General features: G+C 26.6%; 4 protein-coding genes across 6 annotated transcripts in view; 2 read left to right on the top strand and 2 right to left on the bottom strand.

Moving 5' to 3' along the window:
* The window catches only part of LOC132929901 (microtubule-associated protein futsch), a 30181-nt gene extending 26952 nt beyond the window's left edge, over positions 1–3229 (top strand). The window contains exons 7-8 of the mRNA XM_060995531.1: positions 30–290; positions 351–3229. Coding sequence (XP_060851514.1) covers positions 30–290; positions 351–520 — 431 coding nt within the window. The 3' untranslated portion in view covers positions 521–3229. The remainder of the gene's footprint in view (positions 1–29; positions 291–350) is intronic.
* A 1870-nt stretch (positions 3230–5099) lies between these two features.
* LOC132929237 (uncharacterized) lies at positions 5100–10873 on the bottom strand. Its single transcript, XM_060994432.1, has 3 exons — positions 10430–10873; positions 5839–6023; positions 5100–5482 (listed from the first exon to the last, which is right to left on the bottom strand). The coding sequence occupies exons 1-3, from the start codon at positions 10590–10592 to the stop codon at positions 5285–5287; spliced, it is 546 nt and encodes a 181-aa protein (XP_060850415.1). The 5' UTR covers positions 10593–10873; the 3' UTR covers positions 5100–5284.
* A 95-nt stretch (positions 10874–10968) lies between these two features.
* On the top strand, positions 10969–20287 carry LOC132929235 (importin-11). Of its 3 annotated transcripts, none has more exons than XM_060994429.1 (20): positions 10969–11339; positions 12133–12290; positions 12383–12483; positions 12543–12656; positions 13355–13577; positions 13637–13808; positions 13869–14132; positions 14315–14470; positions 14563–14603; positions 14676–14858; positions 16586–16918; positions 16994–17158; positions 17355–17547; positions 17615–17694; positions 17924–18081; positions 18189–18285; positions 18347–18513; positions 18581–18673; positions 18806–18962; positions 19122–20287. In XM_060994429.1, the coding sequence occupies exons 2-20, from the start codon at positions 12162–12164 to the stop codon at positions 19221–19223; spliced, it is 2928 nt and encodes a 975-aa protein (XP_060850412.1). In that variant the 5' UTR covers positions 10969–11339; positions 12133–12161; the 3' UTR covers positions 19224–20287. The 3 variants fall into 3 exon arrangements, with proteins under 3 accessions (XP_060850412.1, XP_060850414.1, XP_060850413.1); XM_060994431.1 differs by lacking the exon at positions 10969–11339 and adding an exon at positions 11820–11983; XM_060994430.1 differs by lacking the exon at positions 10969–11339 and adding an exon at positions 11971–11987.
* A 901-nt stretch (positions 20288–21188) lies between these two features.
* Positions 21189–24878, bottom strand: LOC132930209 (uncharacterized). The gene is made up of 8 exons (XM_060995946.1): positions 24630–24878; positions 23631–23746; positions 23368–23574; positions 23235–23298; positions 22669–22731; positions 22257–22467; positions 22078–22184; positions 21189–21484 (listed from the first exon to the last, which is right to left on the bottom strand). The coding sequence occupies exons 1-8, from the start codon at positions 24820–24822 to the stop codon at positions 21456–21458; spliced, it is 990 nt and encodes a 329-aa protein (XP_060851929.1). The 5' UTR covers positions 24823–24878; the 3' UTR covers positions 21189–21455.
* Positions 24879–25108: the final 230 nt, after the last annotated feature.

Here is a 25108-nt window from a genome sequence, read left to right as displayed (position 1 = left end):
TTATATTTTAATAGTATATTGTTTTTCAGATAAAGACGCACAGAATCGAATCCGACGATCGGAGTCACCGAGTAAACTCAGGAGTCGATCATCTAGTCGGATGTCGAGAATTAATCCCGTTTACTTGGATCTTATTTATGTGCCACATCATGGAAATTCAAAATATGTATCTGCTGACTTTTTTAAGCGCGTACGCGCTAGAAATTACGTTTTTAGCGGTACTGACCCTAGTAAAGAAGTCTTAAATGCCTTAATCGAAGGCAAACAAGCTTGGGAGGATCAAGATTTAGGTTAGTATAATAAAATTTTTAGACATTAGTTCGTAATTATAATGAAATATATTATAATAGAAGTCACCATAATACCGACTTATGATACTGATACACTGGGTCAATGGGTGGCGGAAAATGAGGAATTGCTGACCAAGTTGAAGATTGATTTAAGTCCTAGCGCCAGCCGATGCACTATCAAATTACAAGATCATAATACCAGCTGCTCCGCGTATAGATTAGAATTTTAATTAAATAATTATAGATATATACTAATGCGAGTAATGAAATAGTCTTCGTCCATCATATTATTAGAAATATATTGTTAAGTGTGATAACTGATAAAACTGTCTGTCCATTTTACTTCTTAATGAAATGTATGGCTGCTTTATATTATATTATTAGTGTAAACAAGTACAACAAGTATATTCGCTTCCGTTCTGAATTTTTTTTTTGGCAGAGCGTGCGAATAAACAATGCACACTAAATTACAAGACTGGACAATCCATCCTGGGTAGTTCTACTTTTTCATTCTGTTTCATATGAAAATTTTTTTAATAAATTTCAAGCTACTTTTTATTCATTCACATTTTTTTAGTACTAACATCAGGCGCTTCTATTTCACTTTAACCAACTTTATTATTGTTCAATAATTACTTTTTTTCTTAAAATATTTACAGTAAGATACGCAATGCATAATATATGCTTTATAAGTTTTTACTTGAATATGTGTATTGTGTAAAGTAAAAGATAATGAAAATAGCAGATATTTTATCATAATATAGTTTTTACAAATTCACTTTGGGAATTGGAACTTAAACATGTCGAAAACGTTATGTGATGAACATTTTTATTAATACATTTTTACGAACTGACTGTACGACAGGGTAATCGGAGAGACCGTTTAAAATCGGATAATAAATTGCTGAATAACCTTTATACCTAATATGTTTTAGTTATTTAATTTTTAATCCCACAAACAATTGTTTGAATGTTCGACACATTATTATTATAGGTACTATTTTTAAGAATCCTTTATTAAAGTTGATCCAAACATTGAGTCGTGTTAATACTTTACTTAAAGCCTGATGTAGGTATTAATTCATCATCAATATTTTATTCCGAATTATTGTTATTATAGGCTAAACCGGTTAATATGTTTGACTGTTATAATTTTCTATGAGTATCTTCCATTTTATTAGATAGGTTCGAAAAATAAATCAACTGAAAAGCTTTTTCATGTTTGTCAGAATTAATATTATCATTATCATTTATCATTTTTTTTTTTTTAATTGTAGAACATCGCGGAAAATGTGATATTTTTCCATGCGTATACATAAGAATAATATTAATGGGTAGATACTGCGTTTTGCATTCCGATTTCTTCGGGGGTAAAGATGGATAAAAATTTAATGGCGCACCTCAATGAAAAACCCGTTAACGACAATAACATTAAACTATAGTTGAGAAACCACTACTATAACCAGTGATAGACATTAGTTTGATTACTGTTCATCGAGCTTATGATTTATTTTTGGGTACTATCGTAAATTAGAATCGCTATATAGGCTAGGCTATATAATGTAATATGTACAACAATAACGGATTAATGCGAGTTTCTGTCCAAAACACTCCTACTTCGTTACGTCCAATTTCTCCATCCTCTCTTTCACGCAATACTTTAAACATAATTTTTACCCCTATTATATATAATTTATTACCGTGTTGTTATCATTATCAGTGGTTATGAGTTATGCCATATCATAACTTATAAGCATTACAATATGTTGTGTATGAATAACTATATGTATTTCAATCTACGCGTGTTATAAGTGAATTAAACACTAGAAAATTATATCTCTAATCTCATTAGATCCTATCTAACAAGCATTGTCTACATTTATTTGTGGCTTTGTGTGTCTTATAAAAAGACATAATTTAACTCGTACCTTTATAATATTTATTATCCACATTCATAGCTCGTCGACCTACTTCGAAGGCTTGGTATGATTATTATTTAGGATTCGTGAAAGCTTTTTACGAGTCATTTTTTAAATGGTGCTATGTTCCGTCAAGGATAAAGTTACTTTGATGACTTAAGAAAAAACGTGATTTATGTATTTTAGTTTTTAAAAATGTTAGTATCATTATACATTAATCTTTTATACGAATAGTAGTTAATTGTATTGAATAATCATAACAATGATATTAATTCATTGAAGTGCGTTTTACAGATGAACTCGTCGCATTATAGGATTATTACTGTGTAGATTAAGTTTATAGTTTATTTTTTAATTATATTTTATATTTTTATCTTTAGTGATTTAAAAAATTACATATTTATTATTATTATTATTTTAAAAATTATACGCAGTCTGCACGATCTTCTAACATAATACCTATACGAATCGATTTTTGCATTTGCATATTAAAAACAATATTTTGTTGTATTATTAATAAGTCTAATTTATCTGTTATATCATATATTATTATATACCTATCGTGTATTACTTAGCTATTTACAAGTTTATAAATGTTATCTAAGCGTTAAATAAAATAAATTTACACAATTTAAAGAAAATACTTGATTACATTTTGCAAGTACCTAGGTAAAATAGCTTGTGATGATACAGCATTTTTTTTTAATACATATTGTTTTATTTATTTAATTTTACATTTTCTTTTATATGTGAAATTTATCAATGCTATTTAAACAAAATGCTTATGTTGTTCTTACATCAGCCTTACAGATATTTTTCTTTTTTTTACTAATTTATTATTATATACAATTTGTATTATTATTATCATTATTAATATATTATTATTATTATTATTAATTTTATTCATGTTTAAATATAAATTACTTAACCTTCCAGCTCTTAAAATACGCAAATGATATTATTGTATAAGGGTAGTTAATTAGAATCTGTAATTTAATAATTAAATGTTTGATTTTAGAACCACTGATTTTTTTTTTCAAGTTTATTAAAAACAAATTATTCTTCCTAGTCAATATCATAATAAGTTAATAAAAATGTCCTTGTGTAATAGTTACCTAATATTTGACTTAAATTAGTATCATACTAATTACTAGAAACAGTTAGTGTGAATTATACTATTATATACATATAAGGTAGGTAAAGAATAAAGATCAAAGGAAAAAATTACTTTCAAATTCAGTTTATGGAAATTTTATTCCATTAAATAATTATTTAAAATATTCCTCAATAATTTTTTTTCTTTATTGGCATATTTATTGATGATTTGTACTTGAAAATTTTTTAGGAGAGTTGGACTACAAACTATTTAAATACCTATCTCTGTAGTAAATAATAATAATATAATATGATATAAGTACCTAATATTAACTATTATTTTATAAATATAAAAAACGATTTCTGAATATCATACATTTAAAAAAAGACGTTCCAATTGTTTTGAAAATATTAAAATATTGTTTATTTAACTATATTGACTAATTAATGATCCAATAAAAGGCGTTACCTGTGACAATTTTAATGTCAAAATGGATTTACTCCTTCTCGGACGTCAGCTTCGTAAATGTTTAACACAATTATTTGATTGTTTTGTCCATATTATATAAAATAAAGGTCTAAAATTAATAATTATAGTCAATGATAATAACTATTTTGTTTTTTGTAACCAATGGCAACAATATTTAAATTAAAAAAAATAGTTTTTTGTGGTCAACTATATTCAAAATTTATACTCGTGTTGGAAAGTAAAATATAAGTACCAAATAAATAGTAACCTAGCTATATTTTATCATAATCCCTGTTGAATCTATTGATGAAAATTGTATGAAGATTGGTCGAAAACTGTGGTCATAAGGGTCATCCGTTTTAGGCTTTTGGTTTAGGTCTAGTAGATATATTTATTAATTAGAACTAATGCTGTACAACGTTACCCATGACAAATTAAATAATACCAGTGGGATTTACTCTGTCTTAAACTCTGTTAAATGTGTAAGTTACACATTACAATTTTATAATATTATGATTATTTGGACGAATTTGACCAAATATAAAATGCAGGTTTAAAATTGTATACGATTAAAATAACTATTTTTTATATTATGTAACCAACGGCAACCATATATAGAGACAAAGAAATATTCGTTTTTCGTGAATCAAAAAATACTCGTGTGAACTTCTTTAAAATTAAAAATTTAAAAATTGATTTTGAGGTTCACATCCTCAATCCTCGGATATAGAATTATATATAGGTATTTTAGGTATTTTAGAACCACGAGTAAGATAGATTTGGCTGTGGATCACTTGACATACAAACATTATTATTCATATAGATAGATAATCGAAATAATATTTTTATAACTTATATATTATATTAATTTAGAGCATTTTATTCCATTATTATATTAGCCGGAAATATTTACAGGTATAGGACATAGGACATAGGTACAATGTTTACTTATATCATGATAGTATAGTACCGTATATACACTAATATTTATTTGTTTAGAGAAAATAAATTGTTATAATTATAATTATCACATCTATAGACGTTTTATAGTTCTTTTACCTTTATCAAATAGTACAACATGAAATTAAATCATTTGATCATGTGATGAACTCGGATAGTCAGATGTACCATTGATCAATTTTTTATAATTTTATCCATGCATAATATCATAAAATAATAAATAATCTCTATCTATATAGTACAAAAACCTCGACAGTCCGTCTTTTTATCAATAGTACATATACTTATTTTTATTAAGTTCTATCTAACCTCGTCATCCGAGAGATAATGAAAAAAATACAAACACGAAGAAATTAACAATTTTAATTTCAATTCAGATGATATTTATTATATAATTTAATACTAATTACCATTGTACCATAAACGATACATTCATTTTTTTTAATCCATTGTTTGCTTATTGAAAAATAATATATTATAATTATAGTAGATAATAGCTAGGTATATACCAAACAAAGTTTATGTCAATGTACAGTTTAAGTTAATTTTTTTTAAACGAAAGCAAAATGTGCAGGGTCAACTGGAGCATGATAATCGTTGGGGTTGCTCATTCGACTGGTGAACCGGTTGTCCTTTTTGAATAAATGCGTCAAAGGTTTGTGTATAGGTTGCTTAGCTTTATCGTACTCATATCGGTTAACCGGCACGGACATACCGTTTGTATTGTACAATGGATACTTGGCGCATAGCTGCAAATATGAACACCAATAATTATATTTTTTAATCAACTATATGTCAATATAAGTAGAATTCAAATTTTTAGTTAAGATAAAAATCTTAACAAACTTAATTTTTTTAGCATGATTAACTATTAATTGTTAGTATTGTTACTCATTCACAGAATACTGCTGCCTCTTGATTAAATGAACAAAATTAAAAATCAATGTAAAGATATAACAACTATTAAGTAATTTAAATATTATTGTATATATGTTTATTATTTACAATATTCTAATAAAATATTTATCTATAAATTTAGATTTTTTAGAAAATAACTTTGAGTGGTTTTAACAATTTCTAAAAAACATATTTTGTGTCTACATACTTCTTCGTCCAATTGTTGTCCTATTTCTTTTGGTTTGAACCCTTTTATTTGAAATGTACTGTTGTACGTTGTTTCAAATTGTCCATTATGATCATAAAATGTCTTTGCTTTAACTGCTAAGTCATTCATTACTTTTTCAGTCATTGTTTTCCACAAATGTTCTTCGAATTCTTTTCTTTTTCTCTCTTAAAATAGACAATTTATTAGATTGATTTTGTATGTACATTACATTATTAATTGATTATTCTGTTTAAAAGATTTTTTATTGTTAAAATAAAATATTTAAATAAACTTTTTAAACTTTTAAATATTTTCACACTTTTTATAATTTTTTTCTGTAATTTGAACAAATTATACTTAAATACCCAGCTATAATATGATTATATAAAAATTAGGACAAGATTTTACGATCAACGAATAATTTCTTTAGTTCATAAAATAATTGATATACCTATCGAGATAACTTATTTTAATTTCATGTATAACATATATTATTTCTTAAAACAACTTATATACTAGTAACTAGTTATTATGTACAGAACAAAAAAAGTTTATAGGTATAAGTATATAAATAAACAATTGTAAAACAATAGCCTAGATTCCCAGGCTTATATCTTTATTTTAGAAACATAAATAATTTTTTAATACATATTTTTTTTAATGTTAAAATTTAAAATATTAAATTCCCGTTACCTATCTACTTATCTCAGTGGCGTAGCCAAGGAGGAAACCATCAGCAAAATGCGGTTTATAGCCCTTCCCGAAATTTAGGAAAACATAAAAATGATTTCGATATTCTGTGAACGTATTACGTAAGGCGTAATCATATTTATTAAAACTTAAAATTGTATGGAGGTTGCTGTAAGTATTATATATACATGCGGCATAAGCACACCAAACTTATAAGGGATCTTAGCTAAGTCTTCCTATACATAACAAATTATTAGTTATCCTTCCAAAAGTAAAATCCTGGTACATCTTAATAAAAAAAATATCTATATACATTTTGTGTTAAAATATAATAGTAGGTACCGGATGTGTCTGAAAAAAAAATGGATACTTGTTTGTTATCGGTCCGACAGGCTCGAATATTGTGTCATCTCGTCACCGGCTGATCGTCTGTCGACTGTCATACCCATATTACCTTCCATATTTACCATTTACCTCTACCTTTGTTAAACTTAGTAAATAATAATAATAAGTATATATTGTTTACAATGTATTACTACAGTACCACACTTATAGTAATTAATATTTTATAGGTATACATGATTTTTTTTAGATTCTGAGCGGAACGATTAATGTATTGATTTTATTATGTTTTATTTTTGTATACTATACAATAAATTTCGATAAAATGCTTCGATTTTCAAAATTGGAGGTGGTTTTGGATATAAATTAAGTTTGTATTTTAGAGAAAAAATCTTAAAAATTATCAGTTCTTATTTTATAGTTGGAAAAAACAAATAAAAAATAAAGGAAAAAACCGGAATTTTTACACAAATCTAAATTTTGATAAAAAAAATTATTTTAATTTTTTGATGTAAATTGAAAACGAATAATCATAGAAACTTAAAATGTTTATATTATTGTTTTATATTTAAAATTAAATTTACAATATATTTTGACGATTTTTGAGCTATTTATAGACATAAGAAATCTTAAAAAAATATTATATATGTTAATTAAAAATTATTTGTTAGGTAGAAATGCTTGAAAATTTAATACAATGAAGCTTCTCATAAATTGTTTATTTTTCAATTAAAAATATTGAAAATCTATAATTAAAATATTTTTTTATAAACATTTAAAGTTAAAGTTTTTATACAATTCATAGAAATCTGAAATTGTTAAAATTAGTAAATTATTTTGTTATTAGAAATTTATAAACATTTTTATTTTTATACACAAGATTTAAAAATGGTAATACAAGGTATTCTTTATTAATTTTTCCACATTTATATGGAATTTATTGAAAAAAATTCTACTGAAAACCCAAATAAATTTTTGTGAGTATTTCATGTTCTAATGTTTACAACATTTGATATTCACCGTAAAATAATTATTTTCCCTCAAAAAAGGGTATTGATATTTCATCTTATTATGTGAAAAAAATAACAATGAATAGATATTTGTTATTTTCACCAAATGTTTATATTATCCATTACATAATATATTATTTATTATATTTTTTTATTAGGTATATATATATATAATCAAATTTTCAAATTCTTTAACTCTTTAAGTTATTTATGTACATAAAGAATTTAAACTTTTTTTATTTTATAAATGTCGATAAACAATTATTCGTTAGATCAAAATCCTTGAAAATTTATATAAGATACCACAAAAGTTAAATTATGTGGGTGCCTAAGTAAGACGCCGATCAAACGTTAACCCTAAATACTTAACTGAATGGGAGGATATTACCTAAGGAGATTTCAGGACAGGGAGGAAGGCGAATAGTGAAGGTATAGTGTGTAGAGATTTTGTTTGGTTTACTTTAACTCGCCATTTATCCGTACCTGCAGTTAGACATAAGGCAAAGGCGATTTTGAAGATTTAGGGAAGGAGTAACTGGGTCATCGTGTATTGATATAATTGCCTTATCGCCCGCAAATTCGGTTATATTTGTGTTTGGCATATATATTATATATATAATTGGACAGAGAATTCCACCCTGTGGGCTGTGAGACTCCTGCATTAATATTTGCAATGCTTGAAAATGAAGAACCAAACCTGACTTGAAAGTGATTATCAATGAGGTATGGTTTAATCAGTAAATAATATGTTGATGGAAGAACAATTTTAATTTATACAGTAACCCCTCATGCCAGACTCAGTCGAACTTTGTGACACGTCAAGAAACACGTAGGAAGGATATTTTTCTTTATTTAAAAAAAATATATGGTATCAACTAATCTATGCATCTGGTGTGTTGTAGAGCGAGAAACGCGAAAACCAAATTGAGTGTTAGATAGTAAATAATATTAATTTACGAATATAAAATTCATAAAATAACTTACCTAGAGGCTAGAACTTAAAGACAAAAATAAAATTTTAAAATATTTTTATGGTGAAATTAATAAACAAAAATGCAAACATAATAAATTAATATTTTTAATTTTGAAATAGGTAATCAATAATTATGATTGATATAAGGTATAAAATGTATTATGCGGTATATTCAACATTTCATGTAATTCAATATTCATTATTATAAGTTACGTAATGACGATTTAAAAGTTATTTAAAATATTACTATAAAAGCGTAGATTCAAGGATTATTAAGTGTAATACCTACTAGTCAAACAGTATTATATTCGTTCGGCACTGATTGTTAATTGTAGTTAGGAAAATTTGAATATTACAAACTTAAAAATAAATTATTATTTTTTAATTTATTTATTACAAGTAATATAGGTAGACTATAGTATTGTCGTATTGATAATATAGATATTATATCAATGCATTATTTATTAAATTTAAATTAAATTATTGTACCTGGAAATTAATTGATATTTAAATAGCTATTTTTATTAGCTTTCAGTGCATTACTATTACAGTTCAATAGTTAAATAAAATAAATACTCATTATTTATATTGTTACATTTTATCGTTATTTTTTAATGTTACCTACAATTATTTTAATAAATCGTTATTAATTTACAAAAAGAAAAAAAGTATAATTAAAATTATGTACTTATCCAAAACTGCTTAGAAAAAATTATAACTAAATTCCATGACAAATAAACTGTCGTTATTTTTTTTTATTATCGGGTTAATAAGGCTTCGACTTCTGAGGTCATTAGCCTGTAATAATTACAAAATTATGGTCTTAAAACTATGGGGGCACATTATATTTAACAGTAGAGGGAGTAAGTGAAGTGTAATATGTACATATCATTTTTTTTACAGAAATTTTGCTAAACCTATGTTAGTGAAGTAATTGTATATATTTTTAGTTTTCCTGGCCAAGTCCTTGTTGCATTGTCAATGGGTTTCCGACAATTTGTCTGGAGCTGATTGTCATTACTCACTACTCAATACTCATCTTTATAATTTAAATTATCAATACCTATATTATAATAGGTATATATTTTAAAAGTAAACCACGGAGCATTAGAGTATTAGACACACAAAATATAATAAAAAAATTGAAAAGTTAAAATATTTAAAACTAATATTTGTCAAATCGGTGCACAATACAATACCCGGTGCTATTAGTTCATGCTAGTTATGCAGGAATATTAAACATTTTTATTTTATTTTACAAACGACTGGTTTTCCAAAAATGTCAACTACCATCTGTCTTTGCAATACGTCTAAAAGTTCGCTGACTTTTGAAAAAAAAAAATATTTTGCTATTATAAGATAGGTCACTTTTGCAAAGGTTCGATACTCTATAACGCCTGACTTAATAGGTATACATTATAGAGCGATAATACAATTAATAAAATTGCAACACAGCTCTTGGGTGTAGACGTCTAGTCCAAGTCGGTTCGACGGCAGGGTGTAGTTTACACACATCATGAAATTGTGGTGGTTTTTTATTTTTTATCATAACATACATTATACACGTAATAATAACCTTTATCGTCGAGCGGTTTTTCATCGACGGTTTTAGGCGGCCGGTAAGTCTCGTGCGTGGTCGATTGCCGAGCACCCTCACTATTGCCGCCTGGCATCTCGAACGTCTGCCGCCAGCTACTGTTCTTGTGAGGTCTGAGGACCTTTCGCTCGCCAACGGACATTAGTTTGCGGGTAGATATTTACTTATAATAGGTATACCTAATATTGTCATAAGTTTAAACCGAAACCAAAACGATCAAAGACACCGGATCGAAACAGTACAGCAATGTATATAATATCGTTTATGTACTATTTTCGTGTTATGTCTTATAATACCATCTTTACGGTAAATGATTCACTCATCACTACCGCAATTGGCTTATTTAACAATCGAAATCCTCGCGTCGGTCGCCACGGGTACCATGCGCCAACGCCGTCACCGGTATCGATCACGCGCCTTCGCCGGTTTAAGAACCACTGACGTGCCGCAAATACCGTCGCGCACCGAAATGAGGTTAGGATTAATAAACGTCCGTAAAACATACGACCCACCACTACCAGTCGCCACTCGTCGCATCTCTGCACTCACTAGTCAGTAATCACTGCCATCGGCAACAACATAACATCACCGCGAAACGCCGCATCATAATAATATTATATACCTATATAATATACAGCTGCTGCTGCTGCTGCTACTACTATTAAATATTAATAATTAAATATTTTATCGATCATCGTCGGTGCAACTGTCGTGTAATCATCGCTGAACCGCCGTGACGTTATTCAGTATTTACATTTTAGGCACGAAAGTTTTTTGAAAAAACGTGTGTGCGCTCGCGTGCTGTTTGCGTGTGCAAAAGAGTGCGATGTCGATATTTTCCCGGATTTCCCGTTGATCACGTCTCGAAGGATAGTAACCGGCTTGCCAGGTACCCCTTTTTCTGTATTACAAGTCCCCGTCCATCCGGCCCATCCTTTGAACCGTGTCCGTAGGTCAATGGTCTTGGTGTGGGTAAGGGTAGTTAATTCAAAATTATTTTATTTTCCGTGTGCAAACAATCAGCATTAGACGACCCGAGCAAGTACTGAGTAGTGCACACAATCTAGAGGACATTCAGTTTACCACCGAGGGAGTGTACAAATTGTAAGGGTTTATCTTGGTGTGTCAAACCAATCGCTATATCGAATGTCCAACTCATCAGTCCGTATCCTAAAACAGTTAATTCCCAGACAAACGGCTTCTTTGTATTGTTATTATTTTTTTATTGGGTGTTCAAATCTAATCCAACTTTCTAAACATATGTTTTTTATCTCTAAATACAAATTGTTTCATTGATTAACAATATTGACTACAGTTTGATCTGTAGGAATAACATCCAGGGTTCAATTATTCAATTATTGTTCGCCTAAGAAGGAAACTAAATTTTGTTATTATACGTGGGTGTATTATTAGTTGTTACTGATAGTACCATCATATGATTCAATTGATACAGCAGAGGCTTGTGTTAAGAATGACTCAACACAAATTTATTTTATTGTCAAATTAACAAAAATTTCAAATGATCAAAATTTAGTAGGTATAAACAAAATAATTAGAACCTTTTGGGATATTTGTCAATGTTATTTAACTCTAAACTAACAACTTTTAATTTTTTGTTTAGTATTATTTTAATCATTGTAATAGGTAATATCTGTTAAAAAAACAATGATTTTTATTTTTAGAATAATTGTTCACTCTCTACATTACAAAAATGGAAATTGAACAGTTAGTTTACGAAACACTCTTGCAGGCAAGTAGTCAACATCCTGATATGTTGAAACCTGCAGAGCAAAAACTTAAAGAATGGGAAGTGGAACCAGGATTTTATTCAGTGTTATTTGTAAGATATGATTTTTCTATGACTAATATAAATTGTACTTAATTTTATTCCTAAGAATCTGCCTACCATAAACATAATTGTTGATTTTTCAGAGAATATTTTCTAATCAATCATTGGATTTAAATGTGCGTTGGATGTCAATTCTATGTTTTAAACAAGGTGTAGAAAAATATTGGAGAAAAAACATTCAACAGTATGTACCTATCATACAGCATTAAGTTTATCAATTAATTAAATCATGATCTTTTATAGTGGTATTTCCGAAGAAGAAAAAGTTACTCTAAGAAAAATGTTATTAACAAATTTATCAGAACCTGTTCCGCGACTTGCAACTCAAGTTAGTGTAATCATTGGCAGAGTTGCGAGGTAATTTTTTTTTTCTTGAATACTTAATAATAAAATTCAAAGAAGAAAATTCATTTTACTTTGTAAATCACTAATTATTTAAAGCTACATATATTTTAGCAATATATGGTGTTTTTTTTTTTTTATTGTTTTAAGAAAATATTTTTTATATGATAATACTGAATTTAACAAAAATTAATTATTCCCATTTCCTAATAGTTTTTTAAGTGGATCCACTTATGTGAAGAAAATATAAACAATCACCCATTTTAACAAATCTTTTATCCATTTTTGGATACATTAAGTTTGTGTTTTTGATGAAATTAGTTTTAATGATAATAATGTAAAATCTTCACTATTTTTCGTAGTTAAAAAGCTATTTATATATAGATAACAAAAGTTATTGTAAAAATAATTTTTTCAATACTTATGCAGTATGCTACTAATGCTATTATAGCTTCAAATATTTTATTATTATAGCTCTTTTTAATAATTGTTTATTAAAGTTTGTAAGATTAAACTATTAATTAACTTATCTACATCAATATTAAAATATATTTGGAATTTAATAAGCCATTCAATTATTATGAATTTTGACTATACTAAATAACTTCTTATAATAAAAATATTTTACGTTTTTGAAATTTATTTTTAATTTGTTTGATTTTCCAAACTTCATATGTTTTATTGATTGTATAATTTGTTTTTCAAATTTTTAGATTAGATTGGCCATATGATTGGGAAGACTTAATGCCAGAATTAATAGAACGTATTAAATATGATCCACAAAATCGTGCATTATTATCTATGCATCATGTGGTCAAATCATTAGCTGGCAAACGATTGTATGATAGTATAAGACTTTTCCAAGATGCTTCCAGTCAACTCTTCCCAAATTTTTATAGTCATTGGGAACAAAGAACAGATGCTTTCATTAAAGAGGTAAGTACTTAAAATTTAAAATTTAATCTAATATAATAACATGTTTCTTTTACATACAGATGGAACAAGGCAATATATCACCTTCAGTAGCTAAACTTTTAGAAGATGCATTTTATACTCAAAAGATTTTGTCTAATTTTGTGTTATATGGTTTTAAATCTCCTTATCCAAATGATGTCAAACAGTTCATTTTGGCTATTTTCAATAAAGTTCGACCTATTATTGCTTGTCGTAAGTTAATTCAATATTGATGTGCAATTCAATTGAAATTTTAAATAATTTTATTTTTAGGTGCTTACTATCCTGATTTAGTTGAAAAATTTGTATGTCGTATGTTTAAAATGCTAATGGCCATCTTAGAAGATCATCCAGCTGAATATCTGGATTTCATTCAACCAACGGTTGAACTGGCTTATTTCTACGGTTTTACTGCTGATGGAAACGCTGTTGTTTTTGAGAGATTCTTAATTCAACTTTTTAACTTAACAAAATTAATATTAATTTGTCCTCAGTATAAATTGCCACGTACTAATGGCCCTATTTGTCAAATGGATGGTAAGATATTTTATTTTCAAAATATTAAATATACTAGTATGATGTGTGAAGAGATTGCATTTATCAAACATTAAAAATGTCTGCTATTAATGTTTTAATTTTTTTTAACTTAATAACTTTTATTTAATATTGTGAAATTAATTTTGGAAAACAGCATATATATTATATAAATATTATTTTAGAAAATGCAAAAAGAATATCAGCTTCAGCAGTTCAACATAAAGCTTCTGTATTCAAATCTGATCGATTAATGATAATGTGTCAACAATTAATATATAAATATTTTTTACTTACACCAGCCGAATTAGAAATATGGGATAGTGATCCTGAAATGTTTGGTAATTGGTTAACTATAATTTATAGTTATTTATTAAAGTTAATTAATTGAGTATACCATTTTTAATTAAATTTTAATTATTTATTATTATAGCTACTGATGAAGTAGGAGAATATTGGAAGTATAATTTAAAAGTAAATTCTGTTTGAAAATGTCTATAATGGATCAAACAAATATAATTAATACAAATTAATTTTATTTTTTAGGCATGTACAGAATCACTATTTATGTCATTATTCCACGAATTCAGAGAACTGTTGACTCCTAGACTTGCAGCAACCATTGAGTCAAATAGGGAGTTTGTTGACCCTTATAATTTAGAAGCAATTTTAAAAAAAGATGCCATTTATAATGCATTTGGACTTACTGCATTTGAGATGTTTGATATTGTGAGTATAATATTATCAGAAAATATTTATCATTGTATGATCGATTTAGACAATTTTTTAACAAGTTCATAAGATTAGAATTTTATACAATACTATTATTATAATATATAGAATTATTTTACCAATATTTTCTGAACATAGGGAAAGAGAAGTATATTCTAATTTAATCCCAATTAAATAGTTACTTTTTATGTTAGTTAAATGTATACTTAATTAAATGATTATTTAATATTTTTAAATAACTACTTACCATTTTTTTACTTATTTTTTTTTTTTATTTAAAAACAAATATACAGTTTTACATCAATTGTACATTTGAATTATCTATCTTCTGTAAGCTATGCTTGTGGCGAAGATAAAGAGTTACAAATTGATACACATGCTTAAAAACTAAAATTAAAATAATATTATTGCGTAATTATACAATACAAAAAGAGAGAAAATGAAAAATAAAATGTAATAAAGTTAACCTAAGTTACATTTAAAGATACATGTAGCTATTCATTAATTAATTTTAAGTAAGAATTATAAGTATAATATGATGTGGCATTTAGTTTTTAACGCCTATTTCATTAAATTTTACCATAAAAATATATTTTTGTGTTAAATGTTAAAGTAAACAAAATTTAAAAAGTGGGCAAGTATCACTCTGTTGTATAATAGATATTGAGTTAATCATTGTAATGGATGTGTTAAATTTAAATTTGATGGGTCTGTCAACTTGTTTCACTATAGTACATTTCATGATTTGTTTTTTGGTTTAGCTATTAAAGTAATTTATTTTACTATTAGTTCTACAGTTGATTCAGTTTTTAACAAAAACATTGCATTTATCATTATATTATTAATATTTAATTGTTATAATAATAATAAATATAATTTATAACATATTATATTATTGATATTAACTCTTACAACACCAATTTACCTTTAGAATATGCAATGCTATTAAAATTTGAACTTCAAATATTCTAGAAAATTAATTTGACTCTGATAAAAAATGTTTTTGTAAAGGTTGAAAACTTATAAAGAACTTTATTTTCAAATCTTAAGTATGAAATTTTAACTACAAAAAATTTACAAATTTTTTGTAATTTTGACAAAATTCTAATATTAAACGCTTATATAAATGCTTTGTAAATGTACAAAAAGTACTGAGCATTTTTTAGTTGATACTCTTAAGTACCAACTAGGTCCAATTTTTTACCAGATACCATCCCCAAAGTAAAAAATTGAAGAACTCTTACTGTCCCAAAAGGTGTAGGTCCACCACTAGCCACATCAGGAAACTAAAATAGTGTATAAAATGGATGCTGCTGATACAAAAAAAAAAACATACCAATGTATTTAAATCTTTGCATTTTCATATTCCAAGTCCAGCTATTATTCGTATTTGAGTTATAGAATTATATAGTTAAAGTTAACATTTATTGAAAAATTAATATTTTTAATTTAATAATAACTAATATGTGGGTGTTTTTTCACAATATTATAGTAAGCGTCAACACTAAATTCCAAGAGTTGCATAGAATTGATATAAATCTACTCGCTATTCAATCTATCTGATTTATTTTCACTTATTATTGAATGTTTACTAGCATTTCTGATGCGAGCTAATGTATATTCTCCTGTGTACACATCTTAGGATTAATTGTTCTAAAATATATTTAAGTGATGTTAACGGAAAGAAATTAAACTTCTTGACTTTGTTTAATTGTATTTACTAGATAAATTTTGATGATTGGTTTAATACGACATTGCGCCAAGAGTTAATGGAAACTCATGGTCATACACGTGTATTGAAGAGACGTGTGGCTTGGTTGATTGGTCAATGGCTTACAGTCAGACTAAACCCTGAACATAGACCTGAACTATACAATATTCTTATTGGACTTTTAAATCCTGAACAAGACATGGCCGTTCGTTTAGCTGCCACATCTACTTTACGTTGTGCTATCGATGATTTTGATTTTAGCTCTGAGCATTTTATTGAATACTTGGAACCAATGGCATTCTCGTTATATAAGCTTTTAGTTAGTGTCCGAGAATGTGACACAAAGGTATTAACATATTTTTATTATAGTATTGAAGCTTGAAATACATTTTATTCATTTTGTGTTATGCTAATGTTTTAGTTAAATGTGCTACATGTCATGTCGTTTATGGTGGAACGATTAGGTCCCATGGTAGAACCTTATTTTGACTCTTTACTTCAATACTTGCCAAAATTATGGACAGATTCAGACGACCATCACATGCTACGTTGTGCAATTATTTCCACATTAACACAAATTGTACGAGTAAGTAATAATATATTGATTTACTATATATCTAAATTGGCTAAATTAAGAAATATTAAACCAAAAATTGGTTAAGTTAATTTTAGTTAAATTACAGAAGTTTTCCTTTTCATCAATGTAGTGATATGCGTCATTATTAATTGTTCATTTTTAAATATATATTATAAGTTGCTTTTATATATTTTTACAATTTTAGGCCATCCGAACAAAAAGTGCTGAATTAACTCCATTCCTAGTTCCTATTATTCGATATAGTGTAGACATTAAAGAAAAAGCATACATTTATTTACAAGAAGATGGTCTTGAATTGTTATTATCTTACATTGAATCATGTGCAACATACAATGATGATATGTTAAGTTTAATTAATTATCTTCTTCCATTACTAGGTAAGCATGAAGTGAAATATTTTTTTATTTCAATTTAATTTATTATTTTTGGCTTTTTAAATGACAGATTATTCGACTGAACATCTTAAAACTGGCCTAATGATACTTGAAGCTTATGTTCTAATTGCACCAGATAGGGTCATATCGGCAAGTATTAATTTTTGTAATCTAAGAATTTTTATAAATATATAAATAAAAAAATATTAAACAATAAATACCAAATATTTTAAATATAGTAATTTAGAAAAAAATAAGTTATTATTAATATTTATTTGATTATATTATTTTTTTCACTATTGTTTATTATCAATAATTATAAATTATGAAAGTTATACAAATAATGTTGATTTAGCTTACATTCAAAATTTTCTTCCAGGAATACGGTACTCAGTTATTTAGCTTAACTACATCTTTAATGAATGATTTAAAAGATGAAGGTATTGTTTGTATATTATCATTATATGAAACAATTATAAAAGTAAATTTACCACAAACTATTGAGTTAATGATGGCAGTTTTAGGACAAAACTTAAAGTAAGAATAATTAAATAATTTATAAAGATGTACTGAAAAAAAAATGTACATTAATACATTAATTAAAAAGAAAACCATTTTAATTTATAAATGTACTTAATTTTCAGGTGCTTATGTTCTGGTGAAATAGGTTTAGCTGTAAATAGTTGCCGGTTATCATTGATATCTAGAGTTATATTAAATGATTCAAGTATTTTTATTAAAGTAATTCATTTTTAATTTTGATTTTATTTAAAATGTATTCTAAATGGTCAATTGTTAATAGGTTGTAGAACATTTATGTATGACCGAAAATGGAAATTTAATGAATTTTGATAATGTACTTAATAGAATAATTGAAGTTTGGTTAGAACGAATGAATCAAATTGTACAAAATGATAGAAGAAAATTATTAGGTCTTGCTTTAGCATCACTTTTAACTTGTCAAAAAAAGTGAGTTATTGGTTTATTAGAATATATTGTCTATAATGTTGTTAATGTATTGCTTATTATATTTTAGACCAATTTTAGAATTATTTAAAGAAATCATAACCGTGTGTGTAGAAACTTTAAATGACATAATGAGGAAGACTGATGATGGACTTTATGCAGAGTGAGTTAATTAATAATTTTGTAATTTTCAATACACATAAATATGATGAATAAGACTTGTTCCTATAAAACAAAATTAATATTAGGTTACTTATCCATCTATTTTATTAGCTCTATTTGTTTGTTTAAATAGTTCCATGTTAATGACTGACGATTGCTCCAACGTAAGCTCTCGAGCAAATTCCGAGTGCGAATATCAATATGAAACTGAACACAATGAACGTCAAAGATGCCTATCGCTCAAAGACCCTGTTCACTGCATACCATTCCATAAATACCTACAATCTCAAGTAAGTAAACATTATCTGAGGGGCAATTATCTGTTTGAATGTACTGTGGTATTTAAAAGACGACCCACAATGACCCTTAACACTCATTTACGCTTTCCGAATAATTATTGAAATAGATTATTGTTCCGTTTATTAATTATGTTTTTGATTGCTTTACAGTTGTTGGCTTTACAAAATCAAATTGGAGAACAGCAATTCCAAGGTGTTCTCATATCCAAGGTCGACAGTGATATACTTGAACAACTTTACTTGTACATGTAATGTGCGGTAGTAGATAAATGATATGTTCTCCGTTCTTCCACTCTGCTTAAATTGACTTTTTTTTACATAATAACTATATTATATTATGTTATATAATATCTAACATAACTGTGTGACTTTAAATGGTTTTGAAATATTTGAAGGAAACGTTATTGTTTAATTGTTTATCTTCAAAAATAATATTTGTAAAAGATTTTTTTACTCGCAGCCAATGTTTCTGATCGGCAGTACATAGATATCATGTTACATAGTCACAATGGATATTTCAGTATCTGATTACTTGGTGAAGCAAGCATATCACATATACCAATTATTTTACACTTTTGGTAGGTTTGCCATTTATCCAATGAGAATAATATATACTAGTCATTAATGAAAAGTATGGAAGTTGATTAATCATAATTATTATGCTATTGGTGGCAACAACAAACTAAACTTTTAAAGTCTGCTTGTTACCGTTTGCACATATTCTTTTTGTTTATCAATATTTATTCACTGTAAATGGTTTCATCGATAACGTGTAGTTGAACCAGTATAAATATCACCTTAGTAAAGATTACGTTTGCTTAGTATCTAATATTACTATTACTGTTATTATATCAGTTACCAATACGTTATTCTGTTCAACAGCGTCCGTTGGACAGAACAAAATGCTAGACATTATCTGATTAATTTATATAAGTGATAACATTTTGTCTTGCGTTTAATTTTTTTAAATTTTAAGTGGCAATTTGTTGCTGTTAAAAATGTTATTTAAGTATTTATACTTTTTATTATTATAAAAATAATTAATAGCGCATGTATGTATGTATAAGTGTATTGTAATAATTAATAATTATACTGTTAATAGTTTTATTTTTACGTTTTCTCAGTTTTTGACAAGCGATAAAACAATTTGTATAGACTCGTGAAATTTACAATTTTTATTAACTATACAACACATTTTAAATAACTTATGAGACATACCATCAATTTAAAAACATATTATATAATATTTAATAAAATTATAAATGTATATCATTAGTATGTTTTATATTATAGTGAATACATTATTATGACTTGTATATGTTGTGTACTTGGCAAGTGTTATTTCCTACTCATACACCTACAAAACCATCTCATTGTGTACGATAATAATTTATCAGTTCAAAGTACAAGGTCACTACAACTCAAGACAATGAAATGTATTGTTTTGAACAGATGAAAAATATTCAATAATTGAACAATGTAAATTGTGTTAAAAAAATCTAGTGAATATTACCTACAGTATATTAAAATGAAACAATTATACGCAAATAAATAGATAAATTTAGGTACAGAAAACGAGATAAATTTACACTGAGTACACCTAACTTATTAGTTCATTATGGATTTTTTTTCTTCGTGATAATAATAGTGTTTCAATCCTGCCAAATTTCACAGCCTCGACTCGTGAGCTGGAGTCCAGAGATAATAACATTTGTGCTGCCACTGAAAAAAACTTATTTATGATTGGTTCTTATAATCCAACTGAACTTGAAATAATAGTACCGAGTTTAATTAACATTGAAAGTAAAAAAATCACAACAGTTAACATGAAAAAAAAAAACTATTTTAGAATGGAAATATATCCTTTAGTTCTTTAAAATCATTTAAAAATGAAATTGATACTTATACAATTTGCCAAGTTTCAAGGATAAAAATCATTCAATATTTTTTTTTTTTATTATTGCTTCATTAACCTAGGCGGCTATGCTCTATTGAAGTTGAAGAAAACTCAGTGGGCGAACAATTATGTAGTAAACATCAATATTTGTCACTCCTACAGAGTCAACCATATGTACGCCTGACATGTAGTCAAGTCATGCCCCTGCAGACAATTCGGTTAATAACCATATTTTGGGTTATTTCAATAGGAACTATTTTATAGGTTGCAAGAGGATCAAAGATCATTCTCGGGTACAATATTAATAAAAACAAATAATCTGAATATAACACCTTTACGATTTATTGAAATACTTATTTTGAAACATAAAGTTTATCATGAGGTTACAACGTTTAAGTTTTACAGTTAAAAAAAATAAATACATACATATATTTTATCTTATGATAATCTGAATGTTATAACATTAATTAGGAATGAATGTGGGTTCCATATAAGTAAATACAACAATCGTAATATTTTCCAAAAAAATTATTTTGATCCCATTTCTAATTTCACCAAACAATTGATCTTATGAAAAGTGATCATTTTTATAATTTTATAAAATGCCATTTATCAACTGCAACACAAATAGTAACACAAATGTAAAACTAAATTCAATGATATCAAACTGCAAAACTACAATTTAAAAGTAATGCCATTGGACTTAATGCAGAACCATACAATATCCACTGTAAAAACCATTGAGACATAAAACAATATTAATTAAACTATTCTAATAGACAAAGGACCAAGACTTATATGAACTAAGTCGTGAATATTTACTAATTGGTTTAATATATTTTATTTTAATAATCAAAGTTCAACTTTCATAATTGCAAAATAAATGTTATTAACAAGGAATTAACAGGGGGGGTTTAATCTATTATCATTAGAAATTAAGCCCGAGTGAAGTGAGCAAATACTTTTACAACAAGTGTCAATAATCCATTTAAAAAATTTAACAATGTTAGGCACAACACCATAAAATATGTTTTTATGTGTCATTTAGTTTAACCTTGGTATCACATTTAATTAATGACGAATATTTATATGTATGATTTAAATCCAATGTCACTACTTTTTTTTTTTTTAGATAAAAATCAAAGTGAATTGTCAAGAATAATATGAGCTTAACTTTTATTATTATAGAAATTGAATTAGTTACTTTACCTTCAGGTAATAATGGACTACCCTCGGAAAGTGGCAAACTCTCCGATAATATTGTTTGAGCCTTTTCACTGTCAATAGTAGAAGCATTATTCAATGTCGTGTTCACACTAAAATCAATCATTATAGTCAACAATAGTTATAATGGAAATAAAAAATTGTTTGTATAGACATTTCCTTACCAAGACAAGCCATCAGTGTTTTCTTTTTGTATTAATGTTTTCCAATATTCATGAGTATCGCTGACTATTTTCAAAGCAAATTCAGCATCTTTGGGTTCACCGTTAAATGCAAATTTGTTCTCGGGTTTGCCATCCGGAATTTTGTAGATCTTCAGCCATTCAACAGTGGCTTTTAATAGACCAGGAAAATGTTTTTCAACATCTTTTATGTCTAGATTTTAATATTACAAAAATACTAAAATTAGATCATAAAAACAATAAATAGAAAAAAGAAATAAGGTGGCTAGTGAGCTAAGGTATTTTAAAATTTTAATATCAGTATTGATTAAAAATAACTGGTATACAAATAATACCTAAATAAGGTTTTCTATTGATGATTTAAATATACATATTAGCTATTAAGTATAATTACCGTTCACCTCAGGGGCAATTGGATCTTCTACATTAATAACTAGTATCTTCCAATCTGTTTCACCTGAAAATTAATCATATTTATCATATTATATTTTTAAATTAGATCCAGTCATTATTAATAAAAAATTAAAGCAATTATTAAATAATATTTATTTTTATTTTTATGCTTGTAAATTGTAAAATATTTGGATTGATTATAAGTAATAAATCAAGTTGAATATCAATGATTTTAGTAATAAGTAATAACAAATTTAAAAATAAAATGTATATTATATATGGCATTGTACATTATCATTACTTTTAAGAATATACAATAAATTCTTGATTATTATTATTTTGTTGTTGTTAATATAGTTAAAAAATTAAGTATGTCAAAAGTTAATATTACGAGAAATCCTTTAGCAATGTCCTGTAAGAAATGCAGTCATTTTTAATAGATATATATATATATATAGAAAATTTAATATTATATATTATATACTATGTCTGACATTCCTAATGATTTATATATCATTAAATATGAATACAAAACATTTATGTTTAAATATGTTTTATAATACTTGCCCTCATCAATCAATGCAACAGTTCCCAATACCTTTACTTTCAGTACTTCTCCTCGTTTTGCTACCTTAATAATTAATAAACATTTTAAGCATTATAATTTAGAAATATTAAAAATTTAAGTATTGAAGCATACTTTATATCCAATTTCAAGTACATCTAAAGGATCATTATCTCCTTTGCATCCAGTATGTTCATCGAGCAATTCAGGATTTTCCCAAGTTTGAGGTAATGCACCATAATTCCATATATAACCTTTGTGTGGGAACACATTTGGTACAAAACGTAATTTTCCTTTTTTAGTGTCTTGAATTATTGGGTTAAGGCTAGATTTGGTGTTGATCTAAAAAACTTTTATTTAATAAAAATTTTTTTAGTCTAATTAATAGAAAATCTAACCTCCATTTTGGCATTTGTCCATCTAGGTATTTCCACCACCATATTGAAAACTTTGCCGGTGTTATCGGCTAGCAATGGAATATCATGGAATGGTGAAATTATACCACTTTCATTTTCTGTAATAAAAATTAAGCTTGTGAAGTTATGAACTTTCAATACAGTCCCAATATGATGGGAAATTTTGGTATATATATATATATAAATTAGGTACCTCCTAATATATTATATTATATGATATAGATAATTTAATGGTTTAACATTTATACATTTTGCCATTGATTTCGAACCCAACAACTTTTGATACATATTTGTTCTTAGTTATTATTTTAAAAATAAATTATTAATATATTTATATATATATATATAACTGTAGGACTTCAAGATTGGTTTGAAAATAGTTTAACAGTTTATCCTTTGCAACAGAGTTTAGGACTGTTTGTGTATTACAAAAGTTATAATAGGCATTGTGCAGTGGTTCCCGTTGCCTTTTGGTATTTTAAAAATTTAAAAATATTAATTTATAATATATAAATGTTATAGGAATTAAGGTAAACTGTGTTACAGTCTAGGTAGTAAGTACCTATTTAAAGAAAACTATAATTTATTTTCTAAATTTACAAAATGGTAAATAATTAATTTGAATAAATCTACTTTTAAATATACGTCTCAAATAAACAATTATATAATATTAATAATAATATATATATATATAATATATGAACACACGATTTCATATGTATTTTAATATGTTATTATGTATATAAAATTCAACTTCAGGTGGTTATATTTTATAAATAAGTAATAACATCGTCAAAGGTCACAATAAAAAAATGACCTTGAATTATTAACGATAAAAAAGAAAATGCACAAATGTGCTAAACATCTAACAAGGCATATAACAGGTAATAAAACACTCAAAAATCAAAATACCTATGTCCGATTACGAATGTGCACAAGTATTTTATCTTACGTAATTACGTAATTTCAAAGTTGACTTACTTATGTATAATTTGTAGTCAGCCGTATTAGGCGAACCTCTTTCTTCGATCTGGTACGTCATTTTGCTGTATTCCTTGCTTATCGAGCGACGAACCGAAGACGAAGTACAAAGTGGACTGATTTTTCGGAAACCGCAATGTTGGCGGAATACGGATTGCCGGATAATCTTTTGGACAGCTATTCCGAAAATCATCTTTCCCGAATATTATCAGCGATACTACGGCAATAACTGTTCGTAAAAAAAAACGTTGATTTCGACCGGCGTGTGTCTATTCTCCTTGGTCGCCTGTTTGCCGCCAAAACAATACGTTGAATATCAAAAATATACAGCGGAACCGGTTAGAAATCAGTTTTCAGTATATTATTATAAACTTACTAGTTAGGTCTTAGATGGTATGATAACTAATATTATTATTTATTATTTATTCGCAGTAGGACATAAAAAGTATTCGTGCTGACTTGTAGTAAGTTTTTCAAAA

Source organism: Rhopalosiphum padi, chromosome 4 (genome assembly GCF_020882245.1).
Source record: "Rhopalosiphum padi isolate XX-2018 chromosome 4, ASM2088224v1, whole genome shotgun sequence".
In the NCBI taxonomy this organism is placed as follows: Eukaryota; Metazoa; Arthropoda; class Insecta; order Hemiptera; family Aphididae; genus Rhopalosiphum; species Rhopalosiphum padi.
This window is presented reverse-complemented; position numbering and strand designations above follow the sequence as displayed.